Source organism: Amblyomma americanum, chromosome 6, assembly GCF_052857255.1.
Source record: "Amblyomma americanum isolate KBUSLIRL-KWMA chromosome 6, ASM5285725v1, whole genome shotgun sequence".
Classification (NCBI taxonomy): Eukaryota; Metazoa; Arthropoda; class Arachnida; order Ixodida; family Ixodidae; genus Amblyomma; species Amblyomma americanum.
Window position 1 is genome coordinate 82918736 of NC_135502.1, and position 21674 is coordinate 82940409.

The 21674-nt window shown below is 49.0% G+C and overlaps 1 protein-coding gene across 2 annotated transcripts in view; it reads left to right on the plus strand.

Annotated features, from left to right (window-relative positions):
* Window positions 1-21674, plus strand: part of LOC144093804 (uncharacterized) — a 114903-nt gene that overhangs the window by 49707 nt on the left and 43522 nt on the right. For both annotated transcript variants that reach the window (XM_077627509.1, XM_077627510.1), the window contains exons 3-6: window positions 2184-2335; window positions 2826-2964; window positions 8141-8310; window positions 13622-13787. In XM_077627509.1, coding sequence (XP_077483635.1) covers window positions 2184-2335; window positions 2826-2964; window positions 8141-8310; window positions 13622-13787 — 627 coding nt within the window. The remainder of the gene's footprint in view (window positions 1-2183; window positions 2336-2825; window positions 2965-8140; window positions 8311-13621; window positions 13788-21674) is intronic.

Below are 21674 nucleotides of genomic sequence, written 5' to 3' on the forward strand. Positions count from 1 at the left end.
GGCACGCGCACAAGTCATCGTGTATGCAGTGGGCGTGCATAGAACAGAATATGTAGCGAACGATGAAATGTTGTTGCCCCCCCAACCGGCCTTTGGAAACGAACAGAAGTCATTAGGCGCACACGTTCGAGCAATGCGGCAGCCATCGAGAGCCTCTAATCATTCATACGAAAAAGCGGTCTACCGCCAGCTTTGCATGAAGGCCTCTTGGTCCACTTAAAACGGGGGCATTGGTAATGAGACACCTACCGTTTTCTACCGGGCCTTTATCATGCGAAAGAAGCAACAACAAGAACCCTTCGAACGGTCTCTACAGCGTCAGCCAGGCATACCCGCTAAGCAGCCGTCCGTCCGATAAAATAAAACCAGCGAGAGAGAGCAAGCCCTCATTTCCACACGACAGCATGCGCATTTGCCCACGTGATGTCTTGGGCCTCATCGCTTTGTTCGTGTTTACGCCCCAGAGGAAAAAGGTGAAGGTATAGAAGGAAAAAAAAAAGGCAGGGGGGGGGGGGGGGGGCATTTTGCGCTGGTGCTCCCGATACCGTTAATTATAAACCCAGTCATCATTTCGCGAGGCAGGCGATACCGAAAGGCAAGCTGACATGTTGATTACACCGGGCAGACGTGTCAACGTCTGGAATGCATCGAGTCCTTGCAAACGTCAACGCCACGCCGCGGCCGCCCGGAGGAGCTTTTCGAAAGCGCAGCGTTACGCAAAGGCAGCGGCAGCAACGCAAGTTCGCGCACTGCAGCTCCCTCTTCCAGGAGGCATTCAGTCAAGGTCCGCAGATCTTATCTCCGGCTTCCTGACGGAGACGCAGAACTCCCATTCTTTCTTGTGCGGCTTGGAACTGACGACCGAGTGCGCAGCTGCGGCTATAGTGCTCATTCACCGCGCGTTCGCGCTGGGCGTCGGAACAAAGGTGCAGATGATTTAATACCGGTACAGATTGAACTTCGCCGCATACTTCAAAGGAAAAAAAGAATTATAAATAATGGAAGGATAGATACCCTTGCTTGAAGAGCAGCTTGCCCGGTGCCATTGTAAGGCTCGCCACGTAGGAAGTCGCTGGTACGGTCGCCACGGCTCTGGAAAAAGAAAAGTAAATTGTGCACGAGAGGCGCCTCTTTGTGTGCTAGACTGTGCTATTGTCGCAAGAGATGAAGTGCCGTTGAAATTGGCATAATTTCCAGAGGCGGCCGCGGAGGAAGCTATGGCCAGGATTGATGGCCTGTCCGCCTCAAGGCGAAATGCCGCTCGCATTCCGCCCGGCGTCAAGTGCGGACAAAGCTCCTCGAATTCAAGGTCCGAGAGACTTTGACAAAGATTGTCGCCGTCCGCTGACGGCCGAAGAAATTTTCGACTCCCTCGCAACCATAATGGTCTTGCGCCCACGAAGGCGACAAAGAGGCCACAAATTGTATACAGGTTTGTAGTACACATAAGATGTACACAAAGGTTGAGCAGTGGCTGGTTACTGTTCTGGTTGTGAACTTTCTTCTGGATAGTTTACGCGCAACAGACCTCGTTTGTTGTTTGGGATGCCGCTAATTTAATGTATTCCGGGTCGTTGCTTCTTTCTTAGCCAGCATCGATGTGGCATACATTCATTTTCTTAATTCGTTTGCTTAACCGTCACGACCGTTTCTGCTAAGTTCTGAAAGGAGTAAAACGCTTCCTTGTAGAGCAAGAATGCTTCACAAAAATTCTCATAGATTAAGCCCTCACCGTGCGCAATAGTTTCGTTAAGCAGTTTTATAAATTGTAAACTGTTGGGCTTAATGTCCCCAAGCGACACGTGGGCTTTAAGGGACGCCGTAGAGTAGTGGGCTCTTGATTAATTTAGACCGCCTGGAGTTGTTGGACGTGCGCTGGCATCGCACAGCACGAAGGAGCTTTTGAGTTTCTCTTCTATAAAACTACGGCCGCCGAAGCCGGGATTGTATGCCGCCACATTGGTATCAGTAGCCGAACGCCCAAGAACCTGATCCACCGCGGCTGGTCAAGTCGCTTTGCTGGTATACCAGTCATGAGAACTGAAAAAAAAAAAACTTCGCATTTGCCAGCTACCTTCTGCTCCAAAAACAATCTATAATATCTGGAAAGAATATTTACAGTTGAGCGCTGTCTTCCCTGACTTTTTGACAACAGAGCGCGTCTCGCCTTCTTCTATTTGCAGATACGCCTCTGGACCTATCGCAGTCCTTACTAGCGCCTCCAGTGTCCCCTTCATCACCCATCACCCCTCAACTGCCCCGCGTCCTCATGACGCCGCCTTCCGAACCCGAGGAGAGGCGGTCGGTGTCCAGCGAAGGAACGGCGACGGAAGAGGTACGCCACGCTTTGTTACGTTGGGGGTGCCTGTGAATGAATGGAATAATATAACATACTTCCATAGCAATGAAAATAAATCAATGTCTCATTCATAATAGCCCCATTAAGCTGCCGCATATTCCCACGATATAAGATGTCGTGCATTCGTCTAGGCTTCAACTTTCCGCTAATTTAACTGACTCCAAAAACCTCAGTATTCATATTTGTGGCTGCCAGTTATACCAGTCAAGAGATACATGATAACGCGTGTCTGTGTCTCCTCGAGACATGTTGATGCAGTGGACTGTGCTAAAAATGACAAAAAGTCACGACAGTCCAAGCTTCACGGCACTTTCTTTCATGCCGTCTCTCAACAACTATAGCATCATGCAATAAGCTTTAGTACTTTTCCCTTAGCACCGAGCGCTATAGCACGTTCGCTTTATATGCGCGGAAAAGCCGTTGATAGCGTTGCGTCTGTTTTTTTTTTTTGTGTGTGTGTCCGCAGTCATCGAGCGTGCCAATGGAGACTCCCAGGCATATGATGGTCAAGAAAGGTCGAGAACGCACTCTTCTTCCCTGCGAAGTGTGCGGGAAAGCCTTCGACCGGCCGTCCCTCTTACGCAGGCACATGCGCACGCATACTGGTACGTACGCATCTCTCCGTTGCAGTCTTGCGCGATCGCGCGAGTATTGCGCGATGTGTGTTTTCCATTCTCGCGGTTCCCCCCATGTCTGCGCATATGTGTTCACGCTACCGCCACGTGGTGGTAAATCTGAATTAATGGTTCCACGTGGTGCTGCCCGTGCGTGTAGAATCTGCGTACCCGAATCTTTTCGTACTCCCAGTGCAGCCTCGAGCGTTTAAGAGGAAGTTTTTTTGTTTCTTCTACAACCTCAACATTGGATGTCTGGCTACGCGAGAATGTGCAAATCACTTCTATCAGCATCCACTGCACGTATATGCACGAAGAGAAACGCCGGCGTTTAAAGGAATGTGGTGAAACTGCGATGATGGATGATTTTTTAATTCAGGTTGTACCAAAGATCAAAAAGAAAAAGCTTCTGAACGCTTCGAAGCGTTGAAGCGCCGACACTCTAATCAAGAATACGCCTATTTGGGACTTAAAAAGGCGTAACCTGTCTACTAGAGCACTCCATTTAGCAAAGGAAGGCGCTAGTGGATGGCTTACTCCCTTTCTTTACTCCTTTCTGTTTACAGAGTACAGCAAGGCTGTGCGTCTGCGCATGAAGAGGAAGTGGTGAAATTTTAAGCGCAGATGCTTATGTCAGGTGTAAGGGAAGACGAGGAATATTTCGTCTATGAATATTGCTGTACACTAAAGGAACTTACGCTCTAAACACGACAGGAGTTAAAAGGGGGTGCGCGCTATCCTCTAGAGCACTGCCATTAAGGGCCAGGAAAGGCTGTTGAAGCCATGAGATAGATTTTCATCACTGAAAATACGGAATACTGAAAGTCAGCGACGAAAACAAATTCCCCTGTCAAAACATGCGAAGTCCTAGCATGCAGTTGCGACGATTTTAACCGTGGTTGCAATCTCCTCTATTTGCTAACCTCAGGACCCCCGGTGCCGCGTTTAAACGCCTCCTCTCAATACTAACTGCATCACGTTACTATGCTAAGCGGTGGAAATATACCTCCGTGATCGAAATCTATTTCAGAACTTGGACAGCATACCCTGGCCCTTGAAAGGGTGTGGGCTAGAAGACAGTTTGCCTCCATTTTACTCCCGTATAGTGTCATTCGTGTTTTGGAGTGCAGCATTACTTTCTATTGTAAAATCGGCAGCAAAGAGCAGTATACAAAGGTTAAGATTAAGCAGATATCATCAGGATGTATAGCATACAGAGGGGAATATCGCTCTTAGAGATCCTCATATCACTACATATATAGTAAATATCTTTATGTAATACCTTTTGGGTATTTAAAGCTGAAATATATAATGATTCAGGTCATGATGATGACCATGAGGTTGTGTTTCGAACAAATATACCGCCGCTGCAAGCAAAATGAAGACTCTTTCCCATCTTCTTGGATGATCCTTAAGACAGTATTGGATAAAATTACCAAATTATGCGAAGGAACTACACACTTTTCATATTGCCTTCATTACACTCTCAGTCATACGTTAGTGCATACAGTGAAGCTTACGGTGCAGTGCCGCAGTAAACGACCCCACGACTGATAGCGGGAAGTATCGCTTAGTAAGGATCAATTTCATTTACTTCGCTCTTCAGTGAGACTTCTCAGTCCTAATCTATCAGTAAGACTTACCAGTGATTAAGACTTTATCAGACTTAATGAAGTTTAAATTGAGTTCTTATCATAGGTGTGGCGAGCGAGAAAGAGTGGCTACATCTCTCACTGATTCTCTCCATCTTTACCGAACGTTGCTCGAAAAGAGAGAACGCTATGTATTGACGAGCATAATTGACAGCGCTCGCTCGATTTAAGATCTTAATTGTGCACGGGAACGCAGGGTCAGTTGATGTGTTGTCCGTACAGAGCCCAGTTGCTTTGAAACCGGCCTTTGTCTGTTACAGATTCAGGATTCTTTCTTTGTTCCCTTTTACGTTAGTCTGCTGAGCAAACCGCACTCAGAAAGCGTTGGAGCATGTGCATGAACTTCGAAGGCTACAGGGCGCTAATTTTTGCAAGTTGATTTCGACGCATAATTACAAGTATAGTCGGATACGACTCAAGAACGAAGCCACTCTTCCCGTGCAAAGAGCCTTCTTCCAGACAAAGGCGCCGACCGATTCTCATGAGCCTGCTAGCGTAACAATGCAGGGAGCGGCGCGACAGTTCAGGCAGGGGACTATACCCTTTTCATCTGCAACTCCCTGCATTGTCACGCCAGCAGGCTCATTAGAATCGGTCGGCGCCTTTGTCTGGAAGAGGGCTCTTTGCACGGGAAGAGTGGCTTCGATCTTGAGTTGTATCCGACTATACAAGCACGCACTGGCAGACCCGCACTCGTTAGATAGGGTGATTTGACCATTTTTAACGCTGTGATATTCAAAGCGCTTGCAAAGCACTTGTATATAGGTTCGCCAGTCACTTCAGAAAAGTTTCGCTCGCGGGATTAGTCCTTGATGAGCTTGGCCATTTCCTAATTATTCTAAATAATTCTAAATAATTATCTGCTTTAGATCATCGGATCGAACCAGTAGTGGTAAATAAACAGTAGTTTATTGACCGCCACTCCATTGGCCTAGCGGATGTTTGTAGAGCATGTTAACTGCTCGGAATGTGGAATTCTTTAACGTATCTGGTGGTGTCCGCAGTACGTTAAAGAAAGCCAAGTACATGCGTACCCCATTTGGCAAAAAGAGAGTCGTTTCTTGTCTATGATCTCATATGCGTTTCTGGTACACTGTAGTACACTGGGAGTTGTGCTCGAAGGGATAAATTTTGTCGCCCAGGAAGAAAAAGAATAATTATAGTACACCCAACTTGGTCTATGAGCATATGCGTTCGCGTTACCTTTGGGCTACTTTTCGTGGCAACCTTTCCCGTTTCGGTTGGCGACTAAATTTTTCTCGCTGGCTGCCACGAGCGCGAGGCAAGATTGCAGACACCAAAACCAGCATCCTGCTCTTATCCTTAGCACTAATTAAAACAGACAAATTTCAGGAGCAACATGGGCCATCTGAAGCGGAAACGCTACGAGAGTTGCCTTGTGTTTCCGTCCCGCTTAAATTGGTTCTCGTCGTCAAGTTTTCAGTTCTATATTCCGGCGTTGCCACCAGGCTAAGTCTGCGCGCAGCACTTACGCACACACATATACATACACACACATACACACAGGCACAGCCACTGCTACGCCAGCGTGCCTGTAGTTCCCAGATGTGTGCGTGTATACGGCTCCGCGAGATCTCACTCAGACATCTTTACAGAGGTAAAGCATGTCCTGCATGCAACGTGAGAAAGCCCATATGCTAATCAAGCGCGCGCGGACGACGAGTGCTTCATCATAGTAATCTATGCCGAGCCAAGGAAGGTCGACGCAAATGAGTGGGACTCTCAAGCGGCGGCGGCGCAGAAAGCATTATCGCGCCGCGGGACGATTCGGTTAAAAGCATTTTGCTGCTTCACTGATCAGAATGGCAAAACGCTTCCGTGGTCGCTGCTATATTGCAGCTGCCTGCGGGCATTAATATTTCTTTTCCTCTCTCTTTTTATCTTTTTTCTCCTTTTCGTATACCAGGAATTTGCATCTCCGCACACAGTTCGACAACAACCCGTACAAAACTTCACTGCGCGTAAAATAGTGAGTAAAAAACCTTCAAGGGATGCTATCTCGCTGTATACGAAACTACGGGGAAGCACTTCGGCATCTTTTGACGCAACGGTATAGTAGATAGGGCCGTTCTCCGGCGCTGCCGAAACCTAATTGGTTTTATTCCTCACAATCGCACGTCTAACTTTCTTACTCTTTTTTTTATATAGGAGCTCTGCTTCTGGGAAAAAGTCTATAGGGCTTCCACAAAAGAAGTATACTCGGAGCTGGCATAAATAGAGGTGTGTGGAAAGGGCTGCTAGTTCTGCGACATGTCGACTTGCGAGATGCACGAGCAGATGCGCTCTTGGAGAGTGGTGGAAAATATTTTATATACTAACAGCTACCACGTCTAAGTGCAGTCGCGTTCAAAGTAAACTGCAACGCATGAACAGTATCTTCATTACGCCTTGCAGCAGCTTTGCAGAGAACCGTGCTTTCTCGAGTGGCGACTAAATATTTGGCTTCCCCGTTCTGCCGGTCCTATACTGCATTATGAAGTGAGCTCGGACAACATTTCATGTTTCAAGTTTTTCTGAACGCGATAGCACCTGTAGTACGGACACTAATTCATTAAAATATTGTGCCTTTCCGTTCACTAACTTGCATCTCCAGCACTTGAAATATTAAGTATACACAGCTACAAAACCTCTTCGACTACGTGAAAACTGCTGGCGCCGGGTAGACAATGTCCCCGAATAAAATCAGTACTGGCCTTTTAAACGGTATTTGAATAAGGTTACAATAACTTCTACAATAAGTGTAGAGCCTACAAGAACGTCGTTAGTACGTAACAGTACATGATGTCGCACATTTTGTGGCGTGATGCGATGCGTTGTGCCACGCATGGCCATAATCTACGTTCATCGTTATGTCCGACTGCTCGATACATTTCGGGTAACAAAATTCTGGAAAAAATATAGCTTGAAGCGTGACTCAAAGTCTTGTTTCAAGTGCTATTCGAGTACAGCAGCAGGGTAATACTTCTGCAGCAGCGTTACCCGCCGCGGTGGCTCAGTGCTTAGGGCGCTTGGCTACTGAGCCGGAGTGCCTGGGTTCGGAACCAGACCGCGGCAGCCAAGTTTCGATGGAGGCGAAACGCAAAAGGCGCCCGTGTGTTGTGCAATGTCAGTGCACGTGAAAGATCCCCAGGTGGTCGAAATTATTCTTGAGATTTCCATTACAGTGCCTCTTTCTTCCTTTCTCCACTCAATCCCTTCTTTATCCCGTCCCTTACGGCGCGGTTCCGGTGTCCGCCAAGATATGTGAGACAGTTACTGCGTCACTTCCTTTCCTCAAAACTAATTTCTTTTTTTTTCAAACTGAGATGGTGCAGATTTTAGCGCTAACGCGTGCTCATAGACACGAGTTAAAGAATACAGGAGAGGTGTGCCTGGTTGTAAACCTGGCAAGCTACTCCAGACTCAGAGGCGTGTGATCATTACGTGTTCAATGCAATTAAAGCTTTTGGCTGCAACCTTTCGGTTTTTCTCTCTTTTTTTTTATCGCGAAACAGGGGAAAAACCTCACGTGTGTGACGTCTGCGGAAAAGGCTTCAGCACATCCAGCTCCCTCAACACCCATCGGCGAATTCACTCGGGAGAAAAACCCCACCAGTGCCACGTGTGCGGAAAGCGGTTCACAGCATCCTCCAATCTCTACTATCATCGCATGACACATTCCAAGGTGAGAGTCGCTCGTATATGACGCAATCACCCTCACACGCGGTCGCATATATGCCTGAGAGGAGATAAGTCGCGTGATTAGCGGGCTCAATTATTCGTAGGCAGCTTTACTAGCGCTAATGCGTTCCTCAACATAACATTAAAGGTCGGTAATTACGTGATATTTATCGCGATTCACGCGTCGTCGACTTTCGACCTGAGAAAAAAAATGCGCGAAGCAAGCCGTCCTCCTGAGTACGTTGCGTAAATGATTCTAACGCACTGCCGTTATAAAATGGTCTATACATTGTCTATAGAGTTCTTATAGACTCTATTGCATTCCAATACATATTTTATTTTGTCTATTAATAGTCAACAGACTGTCTATATATATATATATATATATATATATATATATATATATATATATATATATATATATATATATATATATATATATATATATATATATATATATATATATATATAAGTCTACGAAAAGTGTATAGTCATAAATCTATACATTGTCTATAGACTGTCTATAGGATTTGTGTTGCTATAGACTAGTCTATAAAATTTGTATGTAGAACGTCTATAGACTTTATCGACATGAGTCTATAGATTGTCTATAGACTGTCTATATGATTTCTCTTGCCTATAGACAAGTCTATAAAATGTATGTGTAGAACGTCTATAGACTTTAAAGACAAGGGTCTATGGACAGTCTATGGGCAGTGTAAAGAAATTTTTGTAAGGGTGGTTTCCAGGCCTCCAGTGCGAGGCCTTTGCCACAATGTCTCGATGCTAAATGCCGTTAAGAGAAAGACTAGTGTTACGGGTAAATTAAGTGTGGTGCCAGCCATCTTGTGCGCGCAGAGATGTATAAAAAATAATATTTCCTGCGGTTTGGGAGCCACTGACAGTCCACCCGAACGCCATCTGGCGTCTTAGTCGACGCTTACGCAAGGGAAGAGTACGGAGGTTACTTCGGACCGATGTCCGGTTTTCTACCCAATATTATGAGAACATGAAACACCCTGGATGGGTAGCAGGCGCTGCATTATCCTGGACAGCTCAGAAGTGAGTTTTTTGTGAGAGCTTGGAACTCCTGCAAGGAGTGCAATTCAAAGTAGCGAGCTTTCTAGCTTTTTAATACTAAGGCATCGAACACGATGTAGTCGTGATTTTCTATGAAAGCAAACGCTCACTGCCCGGAATAAGCTTTAATCGTAAAACACTGAATGCGCGCGTGCCATCCTTCCACGTACTACATTGTGGACCATCCTTGATAGACGCTTTCTTTCAATGACACATTTTCAGTCTCTACATATATAACTCCATATTCGAGTTTTGAGCACGCAAGAGGTTGTTCGCATCAATAGAGAGCGTGCTATATATGCGAGTGAGTTGAGCAAGCGCATTATAGACGTTTTCGAAAGATAACCTACGTATCAATACGCAAGCAGATCCTATATCACATGTGCTTCGAGGGCAATGCGCACGCTTCTATTGCCTTAGCGGGGAGGTCGGAACGATTTCTGAGGACTAAGAAGCTGTTGCTGTCATTATGCGATTGTTCGGTCGGCATTGGTCGATGCCAGTGGCTGCATCCTGTGTATACCCTAATGTGGTCCAATTAATGGTCCTAAAACTTAAAATATCAGTCTTCGTGTTCCAGTGGCCGTGTGGTTGCCAAATCACGTGCTTGGAAGCAGTAAAAAAAGGGCAAAATGATAAATCATTTTTCTGCGAAGAGTTTTGCACGCACTGGGAGCTCGAAATTTCCCAGTAGCTTATTGGTCATCTTCCACGCCGTCAAGGCTACGCTCCGGCACGATGCCTACGCGGACAGAGGCGGCCTCTCCACGCGACAGAATATCGCCTAGGAGGATCTGTTCCCAAGCAGCGGCTGCTGCAAAGTAGCCCGGCGAAACCAAGTGACAGCTGGATAGCATGGAGTGTGGCGCAATCGTAAAGCGCTACGCTTGGCGCTTAATGTATACGCTATTGCTCTCTTATTGTCTTCTTCTTTTTTTGCAATCCTTTTCTGACTGAAGCGCTGGCAGTGGCAAAGAGGGTACTTAATTGCCTACTGGCCCGTCTGCCATGGCCGGGAAAAGCGGCCACTCAGCCTCACGCCTTCTCCCCCTCACTCTTCCCTTTTAATCCCTCTTCGAGCGGCGGTCCTTTATAGAGCTCGCCGTCCCATCAGAGAGCTATATAGCTCAAATTGGTGAGGCGCCTGGCCCCGACCCGGCGGCGGTGCCGGCGGTCACCGGTGGCAGACAGACAACGTCGCTGCTGTTTGGTACCGCCTACCACCTCCCCCCCCCTCCCCCCCCCCCCCCCCCCCCCCCCAGCCTCCTACCCTCCAACCGCACAGCCCGCTCAGGATTCGCGGCGCCAGTGCCAGGCGTGCATATAAGGAGGGATGTGCAGCGCGAAGAGGTTTGGTGGGGGGGAGTTGAGAGTACGGGAAGACAGCGGCACCGTCGACGTCATCATCATCAAAATCGTGATCGAAGCGCGGTGCCCCGGGACGCACGCGTGATCGATATTACATGCCGACGCGGCGTACGCGCGGACGGCAGCCCGAGCAGATCGAAAGTGGTTCGCACGACATTCCTGGGGTGAGTGGTCGCCTGATAAAGTACGCACGCGTGAGAATAGCAGGACCGGGAAGAAAAGAAAAATAAGAAAGCAGAGAAGAAAGGGGGGGTAGGCTGGCGTGTGGAGCGACGGCTAGCTTCTCTCGCGCTGGCTGGCACCCGTTTCCAGGAAGGACTCGAGGGAGGCGGAGCGATTGAAAACGTGCGCTTTCCCGCTGGGAGCGAGCGGCTGTGCCGGCGTCGCGGCCCGCCAAGAAGGGGGCGGCGCGCGGGCGAACGCAGTTTTCTCTGATCCCTGACATACAATTAGTAGTTTCTTATCTATCTCCCTCTTCGCGGTCGCGGCCGGCTGGGCAGCACCAAGAACAAGAAAAGATGGGAGGTGGATGGCGCCAAACCACATGACTATGAGAAGCGCGCGCACTATATAGCGGTACGACGTCCGTATAGTAGTAGCAGGAGCACGCCCCGGTCGGAATGCTTTTCTTGCGCGCTGTCCGAAGACGCGGAGGACGGCGACGCGCTTGGCCGTTGACCGCAGCGACTGTTAACCGCTAATGTCAGCCGGTCTCGGCGCCCGCCTCCGTTGACGCTGGCGCTTCGCTCCACCCGACGCGCCCGAAGCGTGCGCTTGTGGGCGCCGGCGAGCGGCGTTGATCGATGCTATACGCCGCGTTGCTTTGCTGGAACTAGTGTGCGTGCGTGCGCGCGGACGACGCTTGGGCTGGCTTCGCGCCCAATGAGCCGCGCAGTGACGAAGATGAAGAGTCTAAGTACACGGCTTGGAAAGTGTTTGCTTTCTCTTTTTTTTTCTTTAGCCAGCCCGTAATTTCTCTGTTATACGCGGCGATCTCCGTGGGACACTGGAGACGCGGAAGAGACAATAATCGTAATGAGCCTCGGGTGGTGGGAGTCGCATCAGGACGGCGATCGAGGAAGTCCTGCGACAAGGCGTAATGAGTTAGCCGTTCACTCGGTTGTTCGTCGCCTAGTTTCGCGCTATTTGCGAGCGTACAGGTAGTTAACGAGATACCGAGGAGACTAGAGTAAGCACGAAACTGTGAGAATTGGCGATAACAAAAGATGATCCCACGGGACTGTTTTTTTTTTCCTCCTTACAATGTTTCGGCTGCAAAATTTCATATATGAGGGCTCGATTCACGCTCTGGTAACCTCGTTAGCAATTAGTGAGCAATATTTAGCAGTTATCTAGCTTTACTGCGACACTTTCTTTTACATTTTACCGTTAAAGATGCGTGTTAATGCGCCACATCGCCCGCTTCTTAATAAGCACGAACTGGATTGCGGCCTTTCAGACTCTCGAGGCAAAATCGAACAGACTGCGGCGCAGCTCCTACTATATCATTTCCACTATATCCGCTCGCGTTGGTATAGCCGTCATAACGTGAATCAACGCCTGATTCAAGACACGTGACCAGCGCCTCGACGTCACCAGAGCGAGCACTCCACGTGACTGAGCCGGCCACGTGACCCTACGTCCTGACGTCAACACAAACGAAGCCATCTCGCGCATGGCCCACGTGACCACCGCGCCATGAAATCACCGCGAGCATTCCTCGAAAAGAAGACGAGAAGCGATCCCAAATTCATAAATGGCAAAATCACACAACAGCTGCGCTGGATAAACGCAATAATGAGGCTTATAATCATCCGGGGGTTAATTTTTTTTCCATTCCGCAGTAGTAACACCAGCGTAACACCACGATCACGAAAGAAGAGGCACAGATCCCAACTATTTCTTGTTATGAATCCTAAAGCTTAATGACCCTAGTTCATGAGCATAAGTACGTATTTGTGAGAAGACGTTTGAACGTATCTGTCCTTCGGAAAGACGCTTTTTTTTTCAACATAATATGTAGAAACGTATGTACAACTGTTTAGGGGCTACAGCGAACTCTGCTGCTGAGCGCGTGGACGCAGATCGTATCTTAGAGGTGTCTCACCGGCCGCATTAGCACGACTGTGACGCAGTTCGTTTTCCATTTTTCTCATACGCAATTCTTGAATGGAATTTTTTGCCTCAAGGCCTTGTTGATTCCACATCGACCACCGCAGTCTTAACTATCCTTTCTAGGCTTGTATTTCAAGCATAAACTTTAGCCATCCTGAAATAGGGCTATAAAGACTTTCGGCACAACTTAATGCATTCTTTTCGGTTTCTCAAAGTGCTTTGCTGTTTCCTGATTCTTGTGAACAGGCATTTTTATAGTGCAAATATTTATGTACTCCAAATTTGTCACAACCCTTTCTAACAATACCTGCACATAAATAAATAAAAATAAAAACAAATATGCTAGTGAGTGTCTATGGTGAACTGATTCAAGGGTGTCCTGTCTGCAAATGTTTTACCGCAGCACTATGTAAATATGCAACCATATAAGTATTACATTTGACAACTGTATGGAATGAACTGGCCAGTGGTTCGATCATAATAAGCCCGATGCATGTCACAGCGGGTGGTGGTGAATGAAGCACACAGTGTCTAATGCGCCATTATGGTACAAATGTGCAATCAACCGATCACATTTTGCTCTACTTGAGTCATTATTAGGCTAAGAACGACGTAGCCGGCTCCTATACTCTCTGAGAACGTCTCCCGTCCTTCACTGTGCGCCCGTCGACATGCCCAGCTTACATCTTTTCGTTCCCGAACGCAAGCTGACATCAACAAGCCTCTTCGCCTTTTGTCTCGCGTGTGCACAGGAGAAGCCTCACAAGTGCACCCTGTGCTCCAAGTCATTCCCGACGCCCGGCGACCTGAAGAGCCACATGTACGTGCACAGCGGCTCGTGGCCCTTCAAGTGTCACATCTGCAACCGGGGCTTCAGCAAGCAGACAAACCTCAAGAACCACCTGTTCCTACACACGGGTGAGTGGCCGACTTTTATGCCTGCCTTCCCTCTCTCTCTATATTTCTCTCTCTCTCTCCCCTTTATTCCTCTTCGAGTGGCACGAGTCCCATGACGAGATGGGCGCACGGCAGTGTAGGCGAAGTATCAGGCGAGGATTAGGCCGTTAAAACTGCGGGGTGGCAAGAATGAATAGCAGCACAAAATTTGTCTACAAGCCATGCTTCTCTTGCAGTGATGGGAAAAATCTGCGCGCGCGTCGCTCGCTACGACAAAGCATGACAAATTTTGTTTGTATTGTTGTTGGTCGGGCTTCCTAAATATCTCATTTTGCTTGCGCGGCTTCTTTTAAATTCTGACCCAGGCGAGCGCTAATTCCTCGAGGGAACTAATTTCGACTAACGTCCTAATCCGTCACACTTAAAACCTTGGAGCATTATGCGGCACGTATACTGTCCAGTTTAATCTATTACCTTCGAGACACTCGAGAGGCGAGCGACTTGATTAAGGACACTTCATGCAGTGCATGGGGGCAATTCCAGGACCGTCTACTCGCGCGTGTACATAAGAGCTAACCTTCACATAATACCGCTTCCTCCTTTACCCCGAGCGCGCTTCGTTATTAAAGGAAGCAACAAAAAAAAAACACACTGAAGGAGAGAAAATGAGAAACCCGAGGGGACAGTACAACATAGCTTCAGGCCAGGAGCGCAAGTACAGAAGAAAGCAGGGGAAGTGAAGGAGGCCCACTCTCGCGAAGCGTGCTTTACGGGGAAGAAGATGGGTAATTACTCTCTTAAACAACTGGTGGCGGTGCGCTATACGGAGAAGGTTCCCGGCTCTTCGCTCGCTCTCCCCCTCACTCCTCCTCCTCCTCCCCTTGGCCCCCGCTGCCCATACTTCGCTGTCTGTCTGGTGAGCGCTGACCGAGAGCATTTCTGGCTCGTTTGGAGCAGGCACGCACTCAAGCGTGCAGCCGTGTACCCTCCGCAAGGGCGGACAGGTGTTGTCTTCGAGCTTTCCCATTTTGCGTTTCCGCCGTCGCTGCTCCCTCGGGGAGCGCCATATGGGGCCCTGCGTGTTGCTTGGACCTGCGGAAAGCCCGGCTTGCTGGCTGCGGCAATGGGTGCGGCGTGATTTTTCAAAGCAGTGTCGCCGTCGCGCCTCGCCCGCCCGGGTCACCTCCGGGCTTGCTCACGCCGTGCCATATGCGGGCCGTATAAAGCCATATGTAGTTGCCTGCCGAGGAAGGCGGCGGAAATGGCCGCTCCTCGGTCTCGTAGAGGTTGAAACGTGCGAGCTAAACGCGGACCGCGAATTGGCTTCGCGCAAATGAGGCCCCTTTTCGGTGGCGTTTAAGCACTTAAGGCTCGGCGCATTTAAACCTGGTATTAAAGCTTGGCTCGACTTCTAACGAGGTGCCTGTGAGTGCGTGTAAATGAGAAGCTAGAAGGCCAAGTGACGTTACAGGGGAACCTTCTCGGAAAACTGCTGCGAGATATTAGCAGCGTGGTTATGTGCTTTTATTTCTTTTATTTTTATTTCGCGTATGTTGGAAAGAAAAAGTGGGGTTGTACTTCCAAGACATTAAAAAAAAGTTTACGCGGGCTCCTATTTCATAATCACGTACACTTTGCAGACAGCATTTGCTATGGCGCAGTGATTTTCTTGCAGGCGTGGGACGCGCGGAATGTTTTCCTCCTAAATCCCGAACTCTCTGCGCTCTTTGCACTTTCAAAGAACCGTTTCTATATCGACGCAGCTTACAGTGTATGAACTGCAAGCAGAATCAGAAGTGTTCACATCGAGGGAGTGTCAGCCATTAATACTGCGCCACGGTGTTCGCCGCAAGAGTTGTGATTGCATGGACTCAGCGGTAACGTTTACAGTAGAAATTAAAATGGGCGTGACATTAGGCCGTACCGATTAGCTCAAAAATAAAAGAAAAGCTGTCTAAATGTTAGGTGACACAAATGTTGGACAAGACAACATTTCCTCTCGGTATATACGCAGTGTCGTTATCGAATTTCACGTTAGTAGGAATTCATCTTCTCAGCGTAGGCAAACGAATGGGGCGGCAGATTGTCCCAATGAGACTTTACTATATCCTCGCTACTCCTCGTACTTCGCAAAAAGAAGTGTAGAACTGTATACCACACCGTACGAGTTGAATAAAATTTTTCGCAGTATTCTCTCGTCACAGCAGCATTCATGCAACCGCATTTGTTCAAAATCTCTGCAGATGCATCTTTTTAGCAAGCATAAAGGGCCCCCAAATTTGCGGAAACTTCAATTACAAATCCTTGTCATAAAGCGCTGTTATATAGTTGGCCATTCTTATGCATAAGTCCATGGAAACAACATTAAATCATATATATCTAAGTGGTATGTCACAAAAGCGGGACTCTATTCCCAAGTGGCACAATTCGTAGACATAAGCGGTTTAGAATGCGCTACAGTCAAGTACAACTCAAGAACGGAACGGCAGATGCTTGTGGAAGGAAACCCTCCACTCCAGTCAATGGTGTCGACTGACTTTCATGACACCGCGCTTAATTCGATTAAGCTGTGGTTAATATCCGTTACTCTGGAACTCCCTGCACTGCCACACTGGCATATCCAACCACGACTTCATGAGAACTGGTCGACGCCATTGAGTTGAGTTAGCTACTGGTGGGGTAAGGCTTGCAGTTATGCTGCCGGGGAATTTCTCCACCGTAGCGACACTTGGCTGGGGGGGCCTCTTCGAGTTTTGGAAGGCCTTCGCTTCGTTTTTGAGTTGTACCCGCCCATAGCGAAGGAGTTGTGTTCCAGGAAGTAATCAGAACTTAAGTTTTAGTCACAGGTTCTAAACCAAGAGCAGTTTGTCGCATTCAAAAGGCGTCAACAGGATTTCAATAATCTGAAGAAGCTGGCTACGATCAGCCCTGCATTCAGTAAGACGTTTCACTCCTCTGGCGCTGCTAAAGAATCAGGTATATGCAAGTGGCGCAATGGAAGCCTTGGACGACAATGTAAAGGGAAAAACGAAAAGATACTCACGCGATTGTTAAAAAGACCAAGAAGAAATGGCAAAATGCAAAACACGCAAGAAACGCGGTCGCCTGGAACCGTTATATTTAGACTGGTGAGGTAAAAATACTGGCGCAAGCAGCAGTCATTCAGCGTATCTGAATCCACGCGCGCGCGCACCGTGTCGGAAAATTGGTCCGTTCGAGGCTCCGCGCTATCGCAGTGACCGACTAAATGCTCTCCGCCGCGATATGGTTTCGAATTAGTCAAAGGACACCACGCCGCCGCCGCCACTGCTGCTGCTGCCGCGAGTCGCGTGTGTTGTAAATCGCGGCGCGACTTTCTTTTCTCTACTGCTCATCCTACACAGCCCGAAGGAGGCTACTGCGCTCAATTATCGCCTTTCCTCGGGGCGCTTTCCTTCACAAAAAGCACGGCTAATCAGAACACGCGAAAGCGTTTGCTCAGGCGAGAAGCGAGAAAAGAAAGATGCAGAAAGAGAGAAGGAGAGAGTGAAAGAAAGACCCAAAGTAGAGCTACAGGGAGGGGCGCGGCAAATATCTCCCACTCTGGCATATAGAAGGAGGCGCTCGTTTGCGTGCGACTTGTTTTGTTCGGGGAAATGACAAGGCGGAGAAAACACAAAACAAAAGGGGCGGCCTGTATACTGGCGAGTTGAAGGAACTTTGATGGAGCTCGCCCATACGGGGCACGTAAGTGCACGGCAGGTATATAGCAGCACTCTAGAGAAGCCGCCTATCACTGGTCTACTTCTCTGCAGGAAATTCAGATTCCAGGAAGAAAGGCTCGCATCTCACGCACGAATACGACGAGGAATCGGGAGATACTCTTGTACGGGCGAGGAATTGTGTGGAGAAAGCTAAATAAAGATGCTGAAGGCTAGATAATAATGCGTCCAGATTCCTCGAAGATAGCTTCGCTCGCGCTGTTAGGAATGCGACATCGCTCGCGATAACTGCCCGATGCTTCATCGACAAGATTTCCCCAGGCGCAAAAAAAAAAATTAGGAGATTTCACGAGAGGAGTAGTCAAATTGAAGATATTAAATGTGTTGAAATGCACGTCTTAAACTTGAATGCGGCGGCACGTCGGGAATAATAACTTAATGTTGGAATAATGTTGTCTGTCGTGAACACGGTAAAGAGTATTAATTCCAGCCAGGACTTCGTCAAAACATCGCCGCCATGAGCATAAACAGTCAGTGTATAAATAACCGTATGTTATACAGTAACGACCCGTCCAAAACTCAGCGTGAAGGACCCTGCTCTTGGTGATATATTCCATAAAAAGAATTGGTGATAAACACACGCACAAGTGGCTGCATGCCACTATACTGCAGAATTGCATTGCTACCGATTACCCATACAAGGCCATGTATTCTTCGTGGCTTTCTTCTTCGTGAACTGCTTGTTCGTTTCCTTCCGAGTTCATGTGGATACTGTAGATAAGGTGCTGTCCTACCTATGCGCGCTGTAAGCAGTGTACACTATATATGCCCATATATATGACCATATATCACCATGGCCATACATAATCATGTTTGTGAAAGACATGATTTTTTTTTGTGTTGTTAACCAGACGAGCTCTACACTTGCCGCTTGGAAAGTGTTGCCACAAAGTGCGCACGAAAAATCGGGTCCTTGAAAATCTTGCAGGCAATCCATTAAAAATCTGCAGTGTAGAGCAGCTGAAATGTCTGTATAGCTTACTCCGGAGGTCCCGCCATTGCGCAGCTCGTGGATGGTGTTCATTGCTTCGAACTGGCCTCAAATATGTTTTTTGCTCACCTGTGTTGCGGCGAAGCACGTTTCGCTCGCCGTTTACCTTCAGTTTATCGGCGATACCTACAACTATGGGTTCGCGTCAACGAACAGCACGCTTAGCGGTGCTGGTGGGACATTTAGTAGAGAACTCCGTGTCGCCGAGGCGCGCCGCGCATAGTGTCAGCTAGGGATGTAAACTAATGCGAAGCCCCAGAATCTCTAAAGATGACAGCTTATAGTTCATACACAGTAAAAAAAAAAAAAATCCTGCTTAAGTGCCTCAATGCCACCTGAAGTCGTCGGTGCTCTCGGCTTCAGCGTATAGCTTCAGCAGCGTCAGGCTGCGCCTGTCCTGCGTAGCCATAGACCGCCTCTTGTCTGCCGTCGCTCTCCGTATATATACACTGCTGCACCGCTGAAAAAGGGAGCCTTAGCTCGTCGCTGCCCTCGATGAGGAGGCTCAGAGGCGCCACTCGGCACGCCTGAGGCGCCCGTGTGGTACCGCATCAAGCGCTGAGGCAGAGGCGGCGGCTCCGGGCCGCATCGCGTCGGCGGCGGCTTCAGGGCCCTCGCGTGCGGGCCCGACCCGGCGCGAATCGCTGCGGTCATTATGGCAGACGGCGGCTCGGGCGGCGGGCGCGGCGACGTTTCGGCGATACCTATGGGATGTAGGCACGCGATGCTCTCGGGCTAGTCCGCACGATTGCCCTCTTCTTCGCGCTATGATGCGCGCCCGTGCGCGCACACACACACGCACACACAAAAGAACCACGGCTGGGTTGGGGCGCGGAAAAGGAGGGGAATGCGCAGTGCGGCGGTGCCGCGGAGGAGAGGGAGGAAGGGGGGGGGGGGGTGCGCTTTGCCTCCCCGCGTCCTCCCGCTTACTGGCGTCTCAAGAAACACGTCAGCTTGCAGCTCGTCTCCACAACACGGACACCAGGCGGACGCGGGCGCAGACACACACATAAGGCGCGCTAAAGGCGTTGCGTTTTCTCCGAGGCGCGCTCTTCGCATTGAGAGGTGCACGTGAATTATGCCCCTCGGCCGGCGCTGCCGCACCTCCGCGCGTGTGTTGGTGCGTGTGTCCGGTGTGAGCGGCACGCCTTGTCTCCCCTGCACACACACACGTAACCTTGCCTTTTGTGTCGACGGCATTTCATCGCTGGTGTGGGTACTCGCGCGGCTGCGTGCTCGGTGTGTGTCTGTGTGCGCGCGCCGCTCTCGGCGGCTGTCTGTCAGCGGATTAATACCGCGGGGTGTACCGGGAATACATGGCGAGCCTTCTTCTTGGTCGCCGCGCGCTCAGAGATGCGGGCTTGTACCCCCCCGGTCATTTCACACGCAGTCGGCTTCGCGCCGCCGCTCGAGAGTCACGCGATGTTTCTTTGCGCCGGACCGGTGAGAGCGCTTTTTGGAGCCTATGCCCCCTCTTCGTTGTCTGTGTGTGTAGACGATGCCCTGGCGCCGAAATTTGTTCTCAGTGCGACGTCTTTGTGTTAATGCGCCTTTAAACGGCCGTTTTTGTGCACAATATGTAAGTAGTGGATCGCTGATAACGGCACGCCATTACAGCGGTGCGTGCGCGGATACCTCGAAACGCAAGCTATAGATAACGCTTGCGAGCGAACACGAGCAACCCCTTTGACTTCAATGTTTCGAGCCGTCATTGGAGCAGTTGATATGAATATATACATCTCATGCATAGGGTTCCTCTATATATTCGAAGGCCCCTATGCTTGAAGCGTATGTTTATCTGATGTTACGATGTCATTTCGTGGCAGCTGCATTATAGTTTCTCTTTAAAATGTCTCATTACTCAGAAGTCCTTTACCAAGTGCAAATAGCATTGGTGTTCTGCCTATTTTAGTGCGTCTTTTTATCTGAAAGAAAAACAGATGCAGCGAATGACTAAGCGGAGTGAGTGAGTGAGTGAGTGAGTGAGTGAGTGAGTGAGTGAGTGAGTGAGTGAGTGAGTGAGTGAGTGAGTGAGTGAGTGAGTGAGTGAGTGAGTGAGCGAGTGAGTGAGTGAGTGAGTGAGTGAGTGAGTGAGTGAGTTTTAAAGCTCTGTAGCATGTCATTCCATCAAACATGCACTAATTGCTTAAACGGATACTGAGGCAAACTAACTTTTTTTTTGCAAAATCCGGTAGTTCGTCATTTTGTGGTTTCGTTGTTGCTTGTCCTGCGGCGGAAGATGCATTTATTGCTAAGAGATTTGGACTCGAAGTTGAAAAACTTCACCTGCCGCTTTGATTCCAACTTGGTACGCTCCGATGTCGAAATAGCTGAAAAGTGACGTGGACTCCTTGATTGCTGAAACCGAGCGGTGCAGCCTAGCAGCAGACGGAATGAAAACTACTGCCGGCCGGACGTCGACGGCCCCTATCAGTCGCCGCTACCGTCGCTTCGTTTGCGTTTGGACCAGTGCTACGAAGGATCCTGTTCCCGATCCGACAACGAAGTCGTCGCAAAGAACTGCGGCCTGCACTTCAGCGACCGCAACCCCACACAGCGTCGGATTCTTTTGAGTGCGGAGGCAGCGGTTCTGGAAGGATAATTATGTGTAGAGACCGGTACACAGGGAGATATTTAAATTCGGTTATAATAGTCCTGGTAGCGCTGGTTACGCAGCCCAGCTTCTTGTTACGTTGACGAAGTGAACGCGCCGAGTGGAGAGCTTTCTAACCTGGAGGCTCGTGCAACATTGGCTAGCCACAGGCGTTTTCCTCGTCTCAGGTGAGTGCCGTAGCACGAACACCGTCCGAGGAGCACTTTGAGGGGAGCTGGGAGTTCCTCTGCTGCTTCGCACTGGTAGATCGAGGTGCGTCAAAAACGAAACGACACGGGAACGCAAAGCGCATTGCCGGGAAGCACCAAAACATACAGGAACTCAGCTGTGCGCCTGCTGCGCCGCCAAGTGTGGGTTTCATTTGGCTTCCGACATTCAGGTTGCCATTTTACCGTCTTCCTCATGTAATAAAAGCGCATTAGCGGTTGTAAAAGAAAAACTCACACACTTCAATATCTAAAACGTGCAACCTTAATGCCCGTTTGTCAGCCTCAGAGATCCATGCGGGTTTTCGGTTATTTCGTCATAGCACTTGTTGTACT